Source organism: Dermacentor albipictus, chromosome 4 (assembly GCF_038994185.2).
Source record: "Dermacentor albipictus isolate Rhodes 1998 colony chromosome 4, USDA_Dalb.pri_finalv2, whole genome shotgun sequence".
Lineage (NCBI taxonomy): Eukaryota > Metazoa > Arthropoda > Arachnida > Ixodida > Ixodidae > Dermacentor > Dermacentor albipictus.
In genome coordinates, this window is record NC_091824.1 from 166613615 (window position 1) to 166632634 (window position 19020).

At 42.4% G+C, this 19020-nt stretch overlaps 1 protein-coding gene across 4 annotated transcripts in view; it reads right to left on the reverse strand.

Annotated features, from left to right (window-relative positions):
* LOC135910073 (pleckstrin homology-like domain family B member 1) overlaps nt 1-19020 on the reverse strand; it is a 540261-nt gene that overhangs the window by 383080 nt on the left and 138161 nt on the right. For all 4 annotated transcript variants that reach the window (XM_065442075.2, XM_065442073.2, XM_070537776.1 and 1 more), the window contains exons 12-16: nt 13155-13430; nt 10449-10559; nt 7881-7991; nt 5546-5618; nt 3039-3129 (exon numbers count right to left, since the gene is read on the reverse strand). In XM_065442075.2, coding sequence (XP_065298147.1) covers nt 3039-3129; nt 5546-5618; nt 7881-7991; nt 10449-10559; nt 13155-13430 — 662 coding nt within the window. The remainder of the gene's footprint in view (nt 1-3038; nt 3130-5545; nt 5619-7880; nt 7992-10448; nt 10560-13154; nt 13431-19020) is intronic.

The window sequence follows — 19020 nt, forward strand, 5'->3', positions numbered from 1 at the left end:
AAGGAGAGGATGAGAACAAGAAATTTTCAGCCAAATGGCCAGTATCCATCCATTGCTATCATTGCTCCCGCTGATGAGGCCTTGCGGGGAATGATTAGAACCGTATCGCCAGTACGTTTTTTGCCGGTATTTGAGCTCCCCCACCGTGCAACAATTCTTCGACATTCCTTGAAGCTTTGGCCACCCAACACTTGCAAAGGGTGTTACTTATTTTGCTCAGAAAGCACGAATAAGACAGAGAAGCATGATCAACAACAGAGAAAGCTACGGCACACGGCTTGCTCCTTTGCCGAGTGTTCTGTGCAAGGTCACACCAGTGGCATGTCCATCGGCACGCACTACGCGTATGAAAGTGGCCACTGCCTTCCCCTCCTCATTCGCTATCCAGTTTGCAAGCCGTTTGAACGCCAGTCACTCCTATCACTCGTCTTCATGTCAACTCTTCGCCTCTCGCTGCCAGTTGCTACGTCACTGCTCCTCCAAAGCTGCCCTCTTCCGGCCTGCCCTTCCAAGCACAACCTTCCATCAACATGTGTCCTTCCGCGGTTACTGCTTCTTGCTCCACAACTCCGATCACCTTTCTTCCTCTATACGTGAAGCAGATGCCAAGCCCACCATTGCAACTGTCGCCATCACCAGCACGCACTGACGAGGAAAGCAAGGTGCCCTGGCAACATTTTTGAAGTTTTTGTCTTCTGCATCGCTCGCCATGTTCAGTGACTTTGGCACCGACGGCGTGTGCGTTTGAATCCTTGCTGCAGGCCATGTGATTGTGTGTTATTTGGAGTGCTTCGTTAGGCACGCCTCCCATGTGCTTTTGTGGTTTACAGTGATAAATGGTTTCATTAGTCTCCGGGTGAGTGTCTGACTTAGGAGCAGAAATTTCTGCTGATAAAAGAAGTGGGAGAAGGCTGAGACGATGACCGGACTTACAGCGATCTGTACGAGGCTGTTCTAAATTGCTGGCCAAGAGGTAGAAGGCGACTTCGAGATATTCGGGTTGGCTGACGCTGTTGCCCTCGTGGTCGCCCCAGCGACGGATGCGGAGATAATTGACACTGCTGGTGGCCCCGACGAGGACGAAGAGCCGGCGGATGAAGAGCCAGCAGACAAAGAACCACGTGAAGTGTCAACTATGGTGCAGACGCGGGAGTACCTATGCCTGCTGTGAAAGAAGGTTGAATGCATGGGCAGCGACCACGGCCTCGTGCAATGCTTGGTCAAATTAGAGCAGGAGTTGCTCACGCTCGCTAACTTGAAACAGCCAAAGCTCGCTGCCTTTTTTACACATGAATAAAGTGTTGCTTCACTTAATACATTGTGCTTTCACTACCTTGCAGTTGTGGTGCAATTAAAGCTCAACTGCTTTAGCTTTTCTCAAGTGGCCGCTAATATCGAATTACCACTTATGACAAACTTTTTCACTGTACCTCTGACTCTGTTATAACGAGAGATTACTGTAGTCCAAAATATATGTTTTTGTTTACACAGAACAGAGCTGCTTATTCACACTATTTCGTCAGTCAGCATACATGGGAACTATATAAGCCTGTTTACTGGTACGTGTACTAGCATTTAGTGCACTTCGTTATCTTCTGGCGTAATATGGTTGTGAATAACGAAAATCGCACACTTTGGTTCCCTTTCTTGTTCGTATATGTAATATGTGTCATATAACGCCTTGTTTGTGCCCGCATCTGTTTTCTTTGTGGACTATGCTTCAAACATTTGTTTGTGTGCAACATACAGAGCTCCTGTCACGTGTCCATTTTTGTTTATACCTTCTGGGGACTCTGTTTTCATGTATTTAGTCATGTCATACTAAATGAGTCAATTGCTGGCATCTGACATTTTAGTGCATAGTTCATAATGTATTAAACTTCTCTTTTCCACAAATATATCCACTGAGTTACTGGCTGACCCAGCAGCAGCAGCCGTGCCAAACACGGCAGGGTAGGAAATGAAGCTTCACTTTAATAAATCCAGCGGGCCAGCTGCAAAGCGACTGAGTTTTACAGAAAAGTCAACCTCTCAAATTTGCAATAAATGCAGTGGGCATAACTGCATGGCGACAAATTTCACAGAAAGCCAACCTCTCAATGGCCCAGCAGGAAATGATGAAATGGTTATGCATCGCGAGGAAGCAACGGATGCACATGCACGAGTAAGCTAAAGCCCACCGACTGTGCAAGGCAGTCCAATGGTCCAATCCATTGCCTCAATTCGTGCCCGAGGCAGCCCGGGTGCATGCGCAGCTGCTTTCACGTGGGCACAGATCACTCTTGCTGATCATGCTGGTCTGAAACATTCCACTTCAAGCACGCAGCTGTGGCAACGTACTGCATCAGTTTGCGTTACGATCGTAATAGCCTGTTTTTGTTCTCTGTTGTCAAGCACACCTTCTTGCCAGGCATTGTTTGGAGAAAAGAACATTTTTCTGGACAATAAGTTTGGTGAAGTCTTATGAAACAAAAGTAAGCTGCCATCATTGATAAACTTCATTAAACAATCACAGCTAAAGTGCTAACAAATATTAGACAGTTAAACGGCATGACTAATCAACTGTACAGGTTGGTTGGTGATCAGCTGCACAGAAAAGTGCCACCAAATGCACCTTTAATAATAGTAAGACAAACAATCCCTAGAGGAAATGTTTCATTGGAAAAAAAAGAACAACAGTGCCCACAGTAGACAAAGGAAAAAAACACAAGTGTGTCTCGTCAGGTTCTTCCCTTTGCATGCCTTGTTCACCCCATGTTGCTTTTTTTTCAATTAAGCAAGCACCAACTGGACCAGCTCTCTATGTTGCCACTACACCACACAAAAGCTTTGCAGTGTGCTTAGACATCAATGAGACACTACAGAAGTTGGCACTTAAATGCACATTCATCCAGAAATGTATCAGGGAACCTTGAGCCCACACAAGTGCTCTGTACTGATTGTATTAAACACCAAAAAATTTAAAAAGAGCTTCCCTAAAAGAGAAGTGCCTACTGGCTATTATGAGGGAGCCTTTAAAATGCTCACTGTTCGATTACCTTTCGTTGGGAAGATCACTGCTGCTGATGATACTTGAAGACTCTGACTCGATGCCAGTAAAGCTTGACTCATTGCCACTGAGCCTGTTCACTGTAAAGACCATTAGGTTACATTTAGCTGGATGGCATTGCTTAATGTCAGCATGCACATTCCTTTATGAATAGGAGTGTACTGCACTGTCACTGTTTCTCGAACTGTAACAGCATGAGAATGACCAACTTCCCTAACATATGTTTTTCAAGAACCAAAGTTATGAACAAGAACATGCCTATAAAACTTACAAGCACTGCAAGTTTTGACTGCTCAGCTTGACCACATTCTGATAGCGCAAGGATTATAACTGCAAACTGCAACAACAGTCTTGCAGACATGTTGGACTGCCATCCTGAAATATAGCTGGAACAATAGGGGCAGAAAATGTGTCATATAATATACGGTATGTTTGCTAGCAAATATTCCATTATCTATTGATCCAATGGAGCAGTTCTATATATTTTATGGGTAAATTATCAGAACTCTACAAGGTTTATTTAAGTTCTACTGGCACAAATAGGGTCCAATAGGTGACATCCATTTGTATCTCTGTCTCTCTCTCTCTGTACTGATACCTACAGATGGCACATATTTGCACTTACACGGCCAATGTGTTTCTACTGGCACCAATAGGGTCCTGTAGGTGGTATCCATTTGTTACTTACAGGACCAATAGGTTTGTATTCGCAACAGCTTTCTGTTGCCCACAGGCACACCCCTACCCACTGCTGACCGCTGTTTAGGTGTCAGCAGTTGCATTAAATTGTTGCAATGCCATCAGCAGTAATTTCCTTGACTTCCTTCTCATTTATTTATTTATTTATTTATTTATTTATTTATTTATTTATTTATTTAGTTAAACAAACATTACCCATATGACCAATATTTTCGTATTGGTACCAATAGCGTTCAATTGGCAACAGGCATGCGTTGCATATATATTTCCTGTTGGTCTGATAGGGACTGGAAACGCAGAAATGATGGAGCTGAAAATGCACCTAAAAGCACAATTTCCCAAATTATGTGCCATTATGCCACTTGGAAAAACGTATGAGAATGGTTGCACTCGCGTAACTTGCATGCTCAGAATCTGGCAGTTTTGTGTACATTCGACTTGGTTCATTGGTATTCACCTTCCCTGGATTGTGCTAGCGGAGCCCATATACGCACAGTACCATCACTGGCATTTCAATAAGGCCTGATTGACACAGCTGTCATCTGCCCCCTCTCATCAGCATCATGGCACCAGTGTCCGATAAGAGAGAGTGTTTCCTCAGTGGTTTCTCCCGAAAAATGGAACACCAGCAATGTTGACCAATGTTTTAAATGTTGCTGGCACCCCATTTTTGAAACCGGCAAGGAAACAAACACTCTCTCAAGATTCAAGCCCGTGCTGTGAGTTATTGGCAACCACATGCCATTGCTGCCAACATCTTTGCAGCCTTCCCTGCCTCCTTTGTTAATTCCTACTGTAATCAACAGCATGCAGTGATGTCCACAAAAAGCAGTGCCTTGTGCATTCCTTGTGCGCAAAACAATTGTGCTCCACCCATAACTGCACAATGTTTTTGTACTGACATGACCTCGAGATGTGGTGCGACTATGCTTTGCAATCTTCCCGGGCTGGAGGCAAAAGGCATAGCACATCAGAAACAGGACAAAGAGAACACAGACGACATACACATCTGCTGCATTTGCTACTGATCACAGAGGCCAGAGTATCTGCACAGTGGTGTTGTTTTTTGCCTCAAGGCAGCCGCACCACCTCAAAAGTGACGCAATTTCTACATTTCTGCTTTTACCTGAGGCAATGCTTAGCCATGACATACCAAGAACTCTTGACTAGTGACCATTTCCCTTACATAAAGAAAAAAAAATCACACGTTTTGAAAAGTTGAAGGGCACGTCGCCTCTAAACACACACGTTTAATCAACATGCAAAACTTTATTAATCTTAAAGTGATGTTTACAATCCTGGGTAATTTGAAGCAGTTTCCGAGTTTTGGTTGGCTCAATATATCACCACTGCACTTGAACACCACTTAGTTTGAACATTACTTTGTTCAAACAAATGGCCAAAGGCAAGAAAATTGGTAAACAGACCTAAATGATATTTAAATAGAGGGAGATAATAGTAATTAAACACAATTCTACTCCTTCAGAATGCACGATTGTCTCGCAATACTTGTGTGGAGCAGAAAGGTACTCTCTTGTCTTACTCACACAATGTCTCCAGAAGACTAAGAACAATAACCTGCTTATAAAGGCACTAACCGCAAGATTAAAGGAAACCGTGTTAATGTCGCTATACCCATACCTACTTCATATGTGAATAAATCATAGCAATCATTTATGAGTGCTAGGCATGTCATTGTAAGAGAGAGACAGAGAGGAAAAAAAACTTCATTCAACAAAATTCTTATTCTATGAGCAAGCGTACATCATAGTCAATATAGCATAAGAAAGTACTTACCTGTGGCATCTGGTACTTGGAGCAGGATGTTCTTATTCCAAGAGCTCTGGCTCCCTATTTTCAGTGTAGAGCCCTGAAATGACAGGATTCAAGCACGAGATAATAGTTTCTATCAGTTCAATATGCTTGCATGTCCCTTTTATTTCACTTTACTGAGGTTTTGAAAGAAGCAACAACATTAATGCAATTATACTATTGTTAACGCACTCAGTACACAAATGTAACAACTTTTTTGCTTAAGGCACATTTTGGCTGCCCTGTCACAGGGCACTTCAATCCAAGGACACAATACAGCAGCACCACTATGAGAAGCCCTTCTGCTGAGAATAGCAAACTGAAACGGTATACAGATGTATCAGCTCATATTTTATTATTTCAAAGCTGAAATTTCAGCACTGCATGCTTAACTGAAGCTAATTACGTGACACTTTAATGAAAACTTGCCCTAACTAATATAGGTAAGAGCATTTCCTCATTGGCCAAAGTTCAGGTAGCCACCATTTATGATTGCTCCAAGTATTATAATGATACTAACGTCGCAATGATAGGCAATAATTAATGCTACTTACATACGAGTTTTCTGAAGCACTGTTTCTATGCTTTTACACAAAGCTGCCTGCATCAGGCACTCAAATGTGTTCAGCAATTTGCGTGTCATGGCAGCCTGCACACTTTATTTATGAGTAATGTTGTAGTTATTCAAATGTGACAATTATTAATATGGCAATGCAAGGTTCTCATTTTAGCTAACAGAATTCTGTATTTTTCTACCTTTCAGGTTACGTGCCAATTGAAAAGTGTGCCTCCCACCATGTTTAAAGAGGCATATTATCAATGCGATATTAGATATATCTTTTATGGTTCAAGGTTAACCCCCAAGCGCAGGTAAAACAAAACTAGCACTGGACCTTTCACAAAACTTGCAGTGCTAACAAGCAATCAGAAAGAGCTAAGCGAATACAGTAAAACCTCGTTCATACGGGTTTTTTTTTTGTTTTTTTTTTGTTTTGTTTTTAATTCAAGAGGAAATGTACTAAGCTGGAAAACGTATGATCCAATGCCATTGAAAATTTGCTGTACTGAATGGTAGGTGACATCAACGTAACGCAAAGCACTTCATCGAGCTGGTAGGGAACGAGCAGCCAAAGACATGCATTATCAATTTTCTGTTGCGTAATGTTTTGAGAGTGCAGCGGAAAATTAAAACAAAATCAAGGTGGTGGGTGACACTGGAATATGATTCCGCCAGAGCAAGACATGAGACTCACTTTGCGCCGCCTACAGCAGAGAACAGCAGCACGTTTGGGCTATTGCACTTTAAAAGCATGTGCTTTAAAAGCGTGTAGTATGCTTCAATGGCACTATGCCACATGCGCTGGCTGTGAAACAGATAGGTAAAGATGCTTATCGCAACAGGGTTAGCGGTGATAGCTGTGAATGGCGTCTTGCAACAACCTGCGAGATTTGCTGGTCGGGAAACTGAAACGAAATCGAGCTGGCAGGTGATGCTGGAGCACAATGTTGCCAGAGAGAATCATGATGCTCACTCTGCACTGCTTGCACGTTAAGGTTATCATCTATTGAAAGCATGCGGTACACTTCAAAGTTTCAACAGCACTATGCTACACGCACATGTGTTGTGAAACAGATAGGTGAAGGTACTTATTGCAATAAGGGATGGCTGTGAATGGCAACATGTGACAGCCATGCGAGATTTTCTGGTACCGGAAGAGGAATAGGTGTGTACAAGCCTTTTCACGTGATGCGGGCAGGCACCTATTGATTTTGACCACGAATACCTCATACCTTTACTCGTTTACATACGGCATCTAGCAGCCAGAAAATCTATCATACGATCGCAATTTGGCGACGTAGTGAGCATTGGCACCAAAAGATCATTTTTCAGGGAACATACGAACATGTAAAAAAAAACTGAATTGGGTCATTTGTGTTCTCAATCGTGAACGTTGGTGCCAGGAAATCGTACAAAATGGGATCATATCAACGAAGTTCTACTGTATAAGACAAATAGAATTAATACCTCACAGTCATCTATTTTTAATGAATCATCCTTGTATGTATGAGTGGTCTACGCTGTCCTTGGGCTTTGCCCATAAGTTTTATGAAGTGACAGGCTATACAGTAAAAACAGCGAACTAAAATTTATGCACTCAATTTCAAGACACTAGAGCAGCCTTGCATTAAATGTGTAACATGATGAACATATAAGTTTTAAGATAATGCATATTTTGGTCACATATAGTCTATGGGCACTAGGTTCCTATTCCTGTATCACATAGTAGCTGCAACTGGCAATACCAAGAATGGCAATTACCATTTCTGTATCGGAAGAGCTACTGTCATCACTGGAGTCCAAAGAGATGTGCTGTGGGGTGCGAGTAGCATTCCTCAGCTGCTGGTCCAAGAGTTCCAGCCTCCGTTGTTCCTAAGACAGAAGGGGAAGGCAACACACAAGGATCTTAAGTTGGCCTGCTCACTTTTCCTTATGCTGTTCATTTAGAATACACCGCCCAATATCAGTCAAAGAAGAAAAATGACTCTGCAATCTGGGCCAGGTTAGTGCGCATCTCTTCTTCTACTCCAGCTGCAGCAGCTGAGCACTGCCGTATGCACCCTATCCTGGAGGTAATCTGCGGTAGGTTCAAAGGCGATACGAGAACAGCCGATGGCTTCGTGTGTGCTGTGTTCTTGCGCACCTAGTTCTCTTTGAAGTGATAGGCAGCATGAAGGGGAATTCACTTGCCACTTCCGCCGCTTTTCATCACACCAGCATTCTGACAGGGAGTGTCTGCGATCATTCAGTGAGATGTTTTCGTGTTTGCCTGTGCACGCCTGACAATGTCCTTGTTAATTTAGTTAATAAGCAACTGTTTACAGCAGTTTATGCAGCTGATAAAACTACTAGCCTTACTTCATATAGCGGTCTAATAATTAGCTACTGCAATCAATGCTTTGCCTTTTGAGCAAAACTGCACTTTCTTTTTTTTTTTCTTACGCACTGCAAAGATTATGCACATCAATATCATTTTTCACTCTGCCACCGTCACCTGCAATGCCCGCAAGGGGCCTTGAAATACTATGTACGGCCTTTGTAAAAAGTATATAGGCTACTCCATGCTTTCACCATGTACAGCTAACCCTTTAACCTTCAATCACAAGCTATACTCCTCATGGGAGATTGAACCAATATCGCCAATGATGAGTTACACTCGTTCAGCCCGATGTTGTGTAGCTCCCACTGCCAAAGATAAGTTATGGTTGGTATTGAGAGAAAGTTGCTCTCAAGAGCACCTTTTCGTTTTGTTTTTTTTCCAGTTCCGTGTTAGTTTTAATCAGAAACCAATGAAGTAATATATATATTTTCATCATCAGAATGACAAAGAAAGAATTACTACTACATTAAATAATTTGGAAGATATAGTACGTTTTTCCCAGAATTAATTTGGGGGTTAAGGGGTTAAACATCTATTTAACAAAGTAGGTAAAATCAACACTTCACTTCGTTGTATCGAAATTTCGTGATATTGACATTCGGCCCTTTGTGAAATGAAGTAGACACCAAATAATTTTTCTTACATAGAATGGCAATCAAAATTTTGCAAGTAATCAGGCAATCGAAAAAAAAAAGACTAATTTCAATGAGTAAAAAATTTCATTTTGTTCAATTTCAGAGTCGGTGAAGAACGCTACGGTTTCATGCAGTGTCGAAAATGGCTCGCATCAGCGGTATAAAATGAAGCCTGCAATGCTTTTGCATCCTCTCCTACCCTTCAACTGATAGTGTCACCTGCAGTGAGATGCTTCTATCATGAAAAGCTTAAGCAGAAGGTAGCGAAAGCTTTGTCTGCCTCTCACTTCAACACATCTCAAAAACTCATGCGTACACAGCCTCCAGCACAAAACGCAAAGGGAAGACAGCGCACATGAAGCCGCAGCTGTCTCGGCTTGCCCAGCCTTCGCACTTGTCGCAGATTACATTCAAGATAGGCTGCAGGTGGGCTGCATATGCACTCACTCAAGCTCACAGAGCCATGCACAGCCACGGCCATGCAAGAGGAGGAGACATGCGCTTGATAACATTACAGCACACAACCCCCCACCCCCGACAAGAGACCCAAAGAACAACGAAGACAAGCTTGTCGATGTATGCACAGTAAGTGCATACATCGGAATAATGGAAACAATGGAATACCAACTTGCCCCCCCCTCCCCCCCCCCAATTCCCCATTCTGTTGCTCACATGGGAAGATGGCGCACATTAAGCCACCATCCTTCACAGCTCACCCTTGCAACCTTTTCCTCACACCGACAGCATAAGACGCGTAGGGCGTGATAGGATCTTACTGCATTCGGACCATGTCCAGAACACGATGGCGAGAGGGTCTTTCTGCTACGCTCTCTGTCGTACAATCTGAGAGGTGTGTTTGCAAGCCGCTACACGTAATCTAATCATTTCATCACTTGCATCCGCAGCAGTTTTTATTTCTTGCCTAGGTATTCTCTCATGGCAGCAATGAAATTTCGTTAAATTGAAATCGCATATAGACACCCTCCGTTATATTAAAGTTCAAAATGCATAGTGTTCTAAGGACCAGAAATTACTAAAAGTCAAATACTTCGTTATATAACGAATTTCATTATATCAAAGTTTAAGTATAGGTTATCTACTGTGTGCTGCGGTACCCGTAGTGCTCCTGACATTTCAGGCCTCTAAGTTATGAGTACTAGAGTTATTTTCATTCGTCATGATGTTGTAACTTATAGCATACAAGAGGAGCTTCTTTAATCAGCCTGTAGTCAGTCTGGCAGTTGCAGGCAATGCAACCGTTACGCTTTTGACAAAGTTTGTACATGAATAGAAAAACAAGAATATAGAAATTACCTGCTGCAGCTGAGTTTGTACAAGCTTTTTCTCAATCTCAGAGCTGGACCGCTCCTGTTCGATTTGCATTTGCACCGTCTTCTGCTGCTCCAAGAGCTCGCGAATTCTCAACTGTAGAAAAAAAACAAAGGCAGACACTTCAAAATACAATATGAAGACATGTTGTAAACATGAATGTTGTTGACTCTCCCCTACCGTAATGCCCTAGGGTGAAATGTTGATAACAAATAAATAAATAAACAAATCTTCTTACTGAGCTACCAACATGTGCATGTTTAACATAGTGTGATGAAACAGCAACTCCTTCAGTGGCCTAAAAGACAATATATTGAGATAAGCTTGAATTTGTTTAGATAAGGTATAGCAAAACTGCTTGCTTACAGCTCGTGAAATCCTCAATTCGCTACAAGAACTTATTAAAACATTTCTTCACTATTTAATTCTTGATGATGCAGTTACAGTTGGAAACAAATTCTACTAAGTTTTGAAAAAGCAAGACTCCTATGAAATTATCTCAGTGACCACAGAAGAGAAACACTAAGCAAGAGAAAATACGCAAAAGCAACCATGATGTGTTTGTTCACCAATGCCTATCCTGTTTTACTGCAACAGCACTTAAACGCTTCGTCACCAGACCTTATTAGAAATTCTAGTTATACACTGGAAGTTGTAAAGTGGCATCACACAAGTGTTCTTCCACAAGGATTTTTAAAAAGGTTCAGTAAAAGTGACCACAGAAACAAATAAAATGCAGTGAGGCAATCATAAGGGGAAGCCAGCTATCCTCTTTGCAGCCCTCTCCCATTGCCTCAACCAGCGCATGCAACTGACATTTCTCCCTTGCCTTCACTCACAGTGGAGCCATGACATCACACTCTCAATCCTCCCATTTTTTTTTCTTTTTCCCCTCTTCCTTATTTTGTTGCTGCGTAGCATATTTCCAGTGGCGGTGCCTGTGCACTCTGTGTTTCACAGGAATTCCTGTCATTCACATTGCTGCTAATTGTATGCTGTAGGTGATACAAGTGACACAAAGGCAACAGCTGTGACAATCCTTCAAGAAGAAAGCTGCGGGGGCTGTCACGTGAATATTTAGCAACTTTTGAAGTATACATTAGTGTAATACATTGCAGACATAATTATAATTGCATGACCTGCACTCTGTGTTTGTCCTTTTTACATCACCAGACATCATGAAGGGTCTTTTAAGAGCCTGTGAGTAGCTTCTCTCCATCAGTCTGCCTTGTTACACAGCAGCCTACTCGGTGGTTGTGGTCATCATCTAAATGCAATCATTGTTCTCACGCCTCCTCCTCACACTCAGGCTCACTATATGCTGAAGAAAAATCAAATGCTGCCCACTGCTACCACTTGGTATCAAATTCGCGCCGCTGTGGCAATGTCTAATTGGGACTATAGGCAATACAGACTTTGAGATCATTGGCATCTTCACATATACTTCAGAAATAACAGGAAACAATATGCTTGCAGACACAAGCAACATAGTGCATAATGCAGCAATCTTTTGCTGTGCAGCTTATAGCGTAAGTCATATACAGTGGTCTTCTCGCAAAAAGTGTTCTTCACTGTCTTAGATGTCAATGAACGCCATCATCATGCTACTTTCATTTTTGTGGTGCTGTCATCAGCTGGCATAGTCACATTCAATCATTGTGTTGCCACTGTCGCTGTTGTCACTATCATGCCACCATTGCATACAGTTGGAGAGTCTGCACAGGGTTTCAGGAACCTTAACAAAGTTGGGGGCATTTGGGGGAATGAGCAGAGTAAGTGCTGTCAAAGTAAACTAGTCCAGAGCCAGAGAAACCATTGAATTCTACTGATCATTTGCTCGCGACATTCACCGGGCTTCACTAACTCACACTTGCACTCTCTCGACTCTAACTTGCGACTTCGCCTACCATCTGGACTTTCCCATCATGGAACAAGTTTACTGTGTCGCATTTACCAATGCCTATTCGTACCTAATAGGCATGGCCGACAGTGCTGTGTGCAATTTGTGCAGATGCGATGAGATTCTAGAGCACCTGCCCAACCTTTCACACTCAACGACGTACTCTACAAGCTAACTAAACTTGTAAGATAATTGAGCACTCTTGCAAGAAAAGAACCTTGGACCATGGCCTATGCATTCTTGCACGCAAGAGGCCACAAAAGGCCTTCTGCACTTCGTGAAGGATACTGGATTGTGACGTTTGTGTCAGCGGAGATCCCTTTGCAACAGACTCTGTGAGTGAATGACAATTATTTTTCTCTTCTCTCCTTGTCTATTCTTCCTCTTTCCCTCCCTAAGTGTGGGGTAGCCAACTGGGCACGTCCTTGGTTAGCCTCCCTTTCTTTCACTCTTCATTTCTCTCCCTCTCTACTGATATTTTCTTTTATTTGTGTAACCTTTCATTGTAATTATGTTTAGGCCCACCTGGAAATGACATTTTTTCATTAAAGACACACCTAATCTATGGAAGGAATGCTTCCCATCCCTCAAGGTTCCTCAAGATTTTACAACTCTGCTGTTAGGCAAACCTTTGGTTGCATTAAATTGGCATGAAGACAATGACTAGCCTATTCTGATTGTGTTTTTTATTCTTGAATTATACAAATGTTGTGCTGCCCTTTTCCACATGCACTTGCATCCCTGGCCATGGACACCAGACGATGCAGCTCGCCTGTGCACACCAGTCTTACCTGCCGGTCACGCAGGTTCTGACGAACACGGTCAGCACGTGCCACGAGTGCCTCGCGCTCCTCCTCGCGGCGCGCCTGGCGCTCAAGCTGGCGGAACTCGAGGTCCTCAAAGGCCCTCCTTTCACCGTCAAGCCCCTCGAGCTCGCGCCGGTAGCGCTCCTCCAACTCGGGCCGGCGGGACAGGGACCCGGCCTCTTCGAGCACCTCATGCAGCTCCTGCGTCAGCTGCTCCCACTGCTCAATGCGGCCGCGCGACACCTCCAGCTGCAGCTGCTCCTGCACTCCATTCAATTGCTGTTTTAGCCACTCTGGATGACAGACTCAATTGGGATATGCTGTTCGACCACATGCTAGCATCTTCGAAAGGTGAGCATTTTAAAATTGCACAACATTGGGCCATTTCCAACACACGATTCCACACTGCTTGCATAAGCAGTGCCATGAAATAGGCCAGAAATAGATGCTATGCAGGTGCCAAAATGAAAATTCAAATCAACATTAAATGGCTGCAAGGTATATTAAACCAAATATCATGATGCACTAATGAGAAAAGCATGAGGGCTCTGACACGAATAATAAAAAAATTATTGCATCTGGCGTGCAACTATATATGAGGTGGTATCAAAAAGATTCGAGACTGGCTTTGTGTAGAAGAAAATAATTTATGTGCATTTAAACACTGTCATATTGAAATGGACCCCTGGCCCAGCAATACAGCGCTCCCAGCATTCCTGCCAATCAGCGAATATGTCCAGGAAGTGTCTTTTCTAGAACAAGTCAAACACCATTCTGCGATTTGAGCTTGACTTAAGCAATCATGTAAAAGCGGTGACGTTTGAGCTGGGTTTTAATTTGGGAAAAGAGCAAAACACCATATTTATTTGCGTAATGATGGCGCTGTTTTTCCCAAAAAACTTGTGTGAAGTTGGAGGGTGTATTTATTATGCAGGCTAAAATCTTGACCAATTTTTTGCTACGGCCGCCTATAAAAAGTAGGACAATCACGGGACAATTCAGCATTCAATAGGGCATCTTACATGCAAAATGACAGCTGGATCCAAATCATTTTGCTGTGCTGTAGAGCCGGATCAGATGCCTGTAATGCACAGGCGTCTGATCCAGCCCTACAGCAGGGCAAAACGGTTTGATTCCAAATGGCACCGTGTGTCTTCTACTTTTGTTGTGCACCTCGCGTCCAATCCGGCACTACAGCACGACAAAACGCCTTGGATTTGGCTGCTGTTCCAGCCTATCAGACACTGTAGTGGACACTGTATTGTTAAACACTGAATCATACCGCGTGTCCTTTAATTTTGTTGCACGCTGGGCATTCGATATTGGACGCTGAATCATATTGTGTGTCTCCTACTTCACTGCAGCAAGTTCAGGATCTGATCATGGTGCAAGGAAAAGAAAAAAACACCGTTTCTGAGGGTGGGAGGTGCATTCATTATGTGAGTAAATATGGTAAGCGAACTCGAATCTTTACGAATGGCCTGTCTTTCGGACCAAGGGTTACCTTTCAGGACAGATGGGCACAACCCTGAGACAAAGCAACAGTCGTAATAGTGGAAAATCATACCCAATCCATGACCAAAAAGAAGGTTAGGTATGTCTGCAGCTCGATAAAGTGCATGATTATCATGTCCTTTTGCATTCGTGGGAATTCATGGGTGCATTGGGAATTCATCCCAAATGGTCCGATTTTTAACAGCAAGTTTTACTGCCAAGTCTTAGCATGTTTGAAAGAGGCCATTTGAAGAAAAGGACCCAATCTGGGACGCACGAGGAGCTGGATGCTGCACGACATCAATGAACCTTGTCATAGACCACTCCGCACATGCAAGTTTATTGCCAGAAACAAAATGGTTTCTACCCTACTCGTCAGATTTGGCTTCCATCTGTTCCATTTAGGTCCCAAAATTAAAAAGCCAGCTCATACATCGCCATTTTGACACGACTGCCTATATCAAGCTTGAATCGCAGAAGGGTGCTCGACTCGTTCCAGAAAGACGACAGCCAGCGAATATCAACAAAGTGGCAGGATTATTGGGAGCAATGTAGTTCTGCAAAAAGGGACTATTTCAAAGGTGACGGTCTTTGAATACACATAAATAAATTACTTTCTTAAAAGCAGAGTTAATCTTGAAACTTTATTATACCACCATGTGCATTCACCATTGTTGAAAGGTACTAATTATGAGACCTCTTAAAAAAAGGTACTCATTGACAATCAGCAGTGCCAAGAACAATGGTGTTATGAGAAACGGAAGAATGTCAAGTCTGAAACTAAAATGTTGCACTTAAGACATGCCCATAAATTCCGAGTTGTTTAGCTTGATTTGTGGCTGCACTATATCTATGAGTGCAGTGGTATAACTTTCACAGCTTCTTTAACCATTTGTAGGTCCCCATCTCGTATGCATGGCAGCGGAAACAAGTCTCAAATGGTCACAGACATGCATGGCCTGTGGTGACTGAGCCTTTGAAAAATGGGCCTTTCAGAATGAAGCACCATGTAGCATTGCTCCTGGAGTGCTGCAACCTTCCATGAGCTCTAAAAAAATGTCCTATCTTGCTACTGCCACTAAGCTTCTGCCAGGATTTATATATTGCTTCATGCTATGGTGGCTGCCACCGTGGTGGCCTACCAGTGTTTACGCTTTACCTAGTTTACTGCCACATGGTCACGCAAGAACTTGCACATTTTAGATTAGACATAGTCATGCATGTCATTTCAAGTTACAATCAACATAAAAACTTATTTCTACCTCGTTAATTATATTCCATGTTACCGTGAGATACTCATCTGCATGGCTCTCTCATAGGCAAGTGATTACTTTATTTAGAGGTGGCCACTTGGAAACCAACAATACTGTGGTACACGTGCCTACTTTTTCTATATCTGCAAGAACTGATTGTATCTCATCTAGCAATTGAAGTGACTACGGCAAGTTTCTCATTCACTTCATTTTTCCGATGGGTGCCCAATAGTTTTTACTTGCGGGTGCTAACAAGGCATGCCTCATTTTCGCTATGACCATTTGTTCTTGGGCGGAATTTTTTTTCAAATCCACTTTGTTTTCATTCCTCCAGACCATTCATCATTGCTTCAGACCTGGCTCAAAGGCTGCTGCAACACCGTTCTTGTTGGAATTGGCCCCTTAGAGTGACACATGATAAGAATGGAAAACTTAACAGAATGGAACAAAATGTGGGTCTTGGTTGTACGAAACTTTTTAAAGCGTTTAGCTCCTTTAGGGATCCAACCACAATTTTTCAAGTCAAACCATTTACATGGACCTATCCCGAAGATAGTGCAGACCAGCACAGCGGCAAAAACAGCACTGCAATAAGGTACCATTGGTGGTACTGGTAATACCATGCAGCACCGTGTAATGGGACACAGTGGTAAGGCAAGCGTTCTTGCATTCTTCCCTCTTGACAGCTAGCATTCTCAGATGCTGTCGTTGAGATGCTGCGCCTTTGGTGAAAGACACAGATGCTGTTTTTTGAGACAATGTGCTTCTAGTAGCAGATGCCTCTGGTCTCCAATGCTGTGACAAGAGGTGGTCACAGATGCTGCATGAAGTTCTGAACTTGTCCTCAAGGAAGCTGTGCTCAAAGTACCGGTTGTCTCTTACATACATGGTGTCACATAGTGCCCCAAATAACCACTTACCAAAGCTTGCCAAACACATATCTTAAGTAGCAACTGGGGTTGCTTTCTCATAAATTTTTAAAAGATCAAAATGGGTTTCATTTACTTGACTATATTTATTTTTTTTTAATTTATCGTGCTTGTTTATCCATGTACTCATGAATAAACCGTGTATAATACTCCACCCATCCACAAAAATTATATGTCACCTAAGTATTCACTTGTTCTTTCTATAAATAAGCCACTCAGAAGAACTTATATTTGGAATAAAAGAATTCACCCTGTGAGGATGCATTCCTCAAACAAATTAATTACCACAGAAGGACTAATTAGAGGCAATGCACTAAATGTGCCATAAGACCAACCAGATGACAGCAGTAACAAATTGACAGGGGGACCCCTGCAACAGATCAGAGCTTCTTACTGCTAGTTTTATTTGCAAGAAAATGCAGATCTAGCCCTACCAGCCTTTATAGTGATCCTAGTGTCATAAAAAAAAAGTTGGGAGACGCTTATGCTTTGCCTCTAACCCTTTGAGGGTCAATTTTTTTTGCAATATGCGACCGCCCAGGGTCCATTTCTTTTTAATTGCAGATTCGAATTCTTCTTAAGGACTTATTTCAAAAAAGATTTACCATAATTTTTCTAGGGTGACCGCAAAGTGAGAAAAAAATGTTTAGCACTGGTATATATGTACTCTTCATTCATGAATAACAACAATAAAAAGTAAGTAAGCTTATAAGAATTAAAAATTTGATGCATTGTTATACACATAGTTCAAGGCTTTGAAAATGGGCCCACGAGAATATTTCACAAGACTCAAATGTTCCTGCTCTTACACTAATATGTATGTCCATAGCATAATCGAACTGCGTAGGTGTGCGCACTCAAGAAAATTGTGTGGTTGTGTGCCCGTCAAAAAAGCGAAACGTGTGACAAAGTTCCGTAAATCTTCATCTTATCGCCAACCAGAGGCAATTAGTTTTCGCGAGTCTCCAAAAAAAGAAGAAAAGCAATGAGAACGCATGCACGGTGGCATCCTTGCTATGCGCACCCCTGTGAGCACTAAACAAGCGGTCGCCCTTTAAGCGATTAGTAACGAGAGAGCCATCAGTTTTGCAAGTGCAAGAAGACGAAACCGCCCGCGAACTAGTTCTAAACCAAACCATGCAACGAAAACCAAGAGAGGGAAGCACGCAAAAAAAATTCCCTGCATTTCCACATAGTGGCAGCACATGACAGAAAAGAAGAAGTTAGGAAATTGGTGCGCTTTCTAAACGTACAGACGGCACAATAAATACACGGCTTTGATCATTCTGGATTTGTTCGCGGAGCCATATATTTGCGTCATTGACTCTGAAAGGGTTAAGTGTACAATGTAATAGATTTCAAGATCCTTGACTGCTTGTCACGATTCCTGGCAACCACAGCTTTCTTGTGGATGTGCGGAGGTGAGTGTCATCTGTATGTTGTTGTTGCAAGAAACTGAATGGGCCACACTGCTCTAGAATGGCAGAATCGCTGGAAAAGGGTTTGTATTTGAGTTTCCACGAAACAGAATTATATTTTCTGGTATATTCAAATTACAATCCAATATATGATAGTGTTAGGTTGTACTTTACGATTTTTCTGAGATATTTTACTTTGAAGAGTTCAACTAATTCAGCAACACCTCTGTGCCATGCGGAGGGACTGCATGGTTGTGGTTCGGAATGATTTTTGCAAAACAATGTCAGATACCGACACCGGATTTTGTCCTTAATACTATCACATTACTATTGGGACATACTGAAGAGCATCCTCACTTTGCAGTGTGCAAAGCGATTCCCTTTATTTCTTACAATATCAAATAAATTGTCTTGTCATAATATTTGTGCAAGTTGCAACATATTTCTGCTTTCAGACATGCAGGACAATCAATTTTCTTACTTAGGATAACAATCAAGAAGTTCACTTGCCGTAACCTTCATGCATGCCATTACATTATGAGCTGCATATTTAATTTTTATTGATTGAATACTGCAAACACAGAGTCCAAGTAAGAAGGGCAACATATAATATACCATGAATGCAAGTGAACAATGAAGAACCGAAAGCTGCCAGATATCAGGTCCTTGACTCACTTAAAGAAAGTCATTATGCTTCAGCAAGGAAAGAACACTTGAAATGAGTTTGATCATGCAAAATACAGTGTTATCACATCCC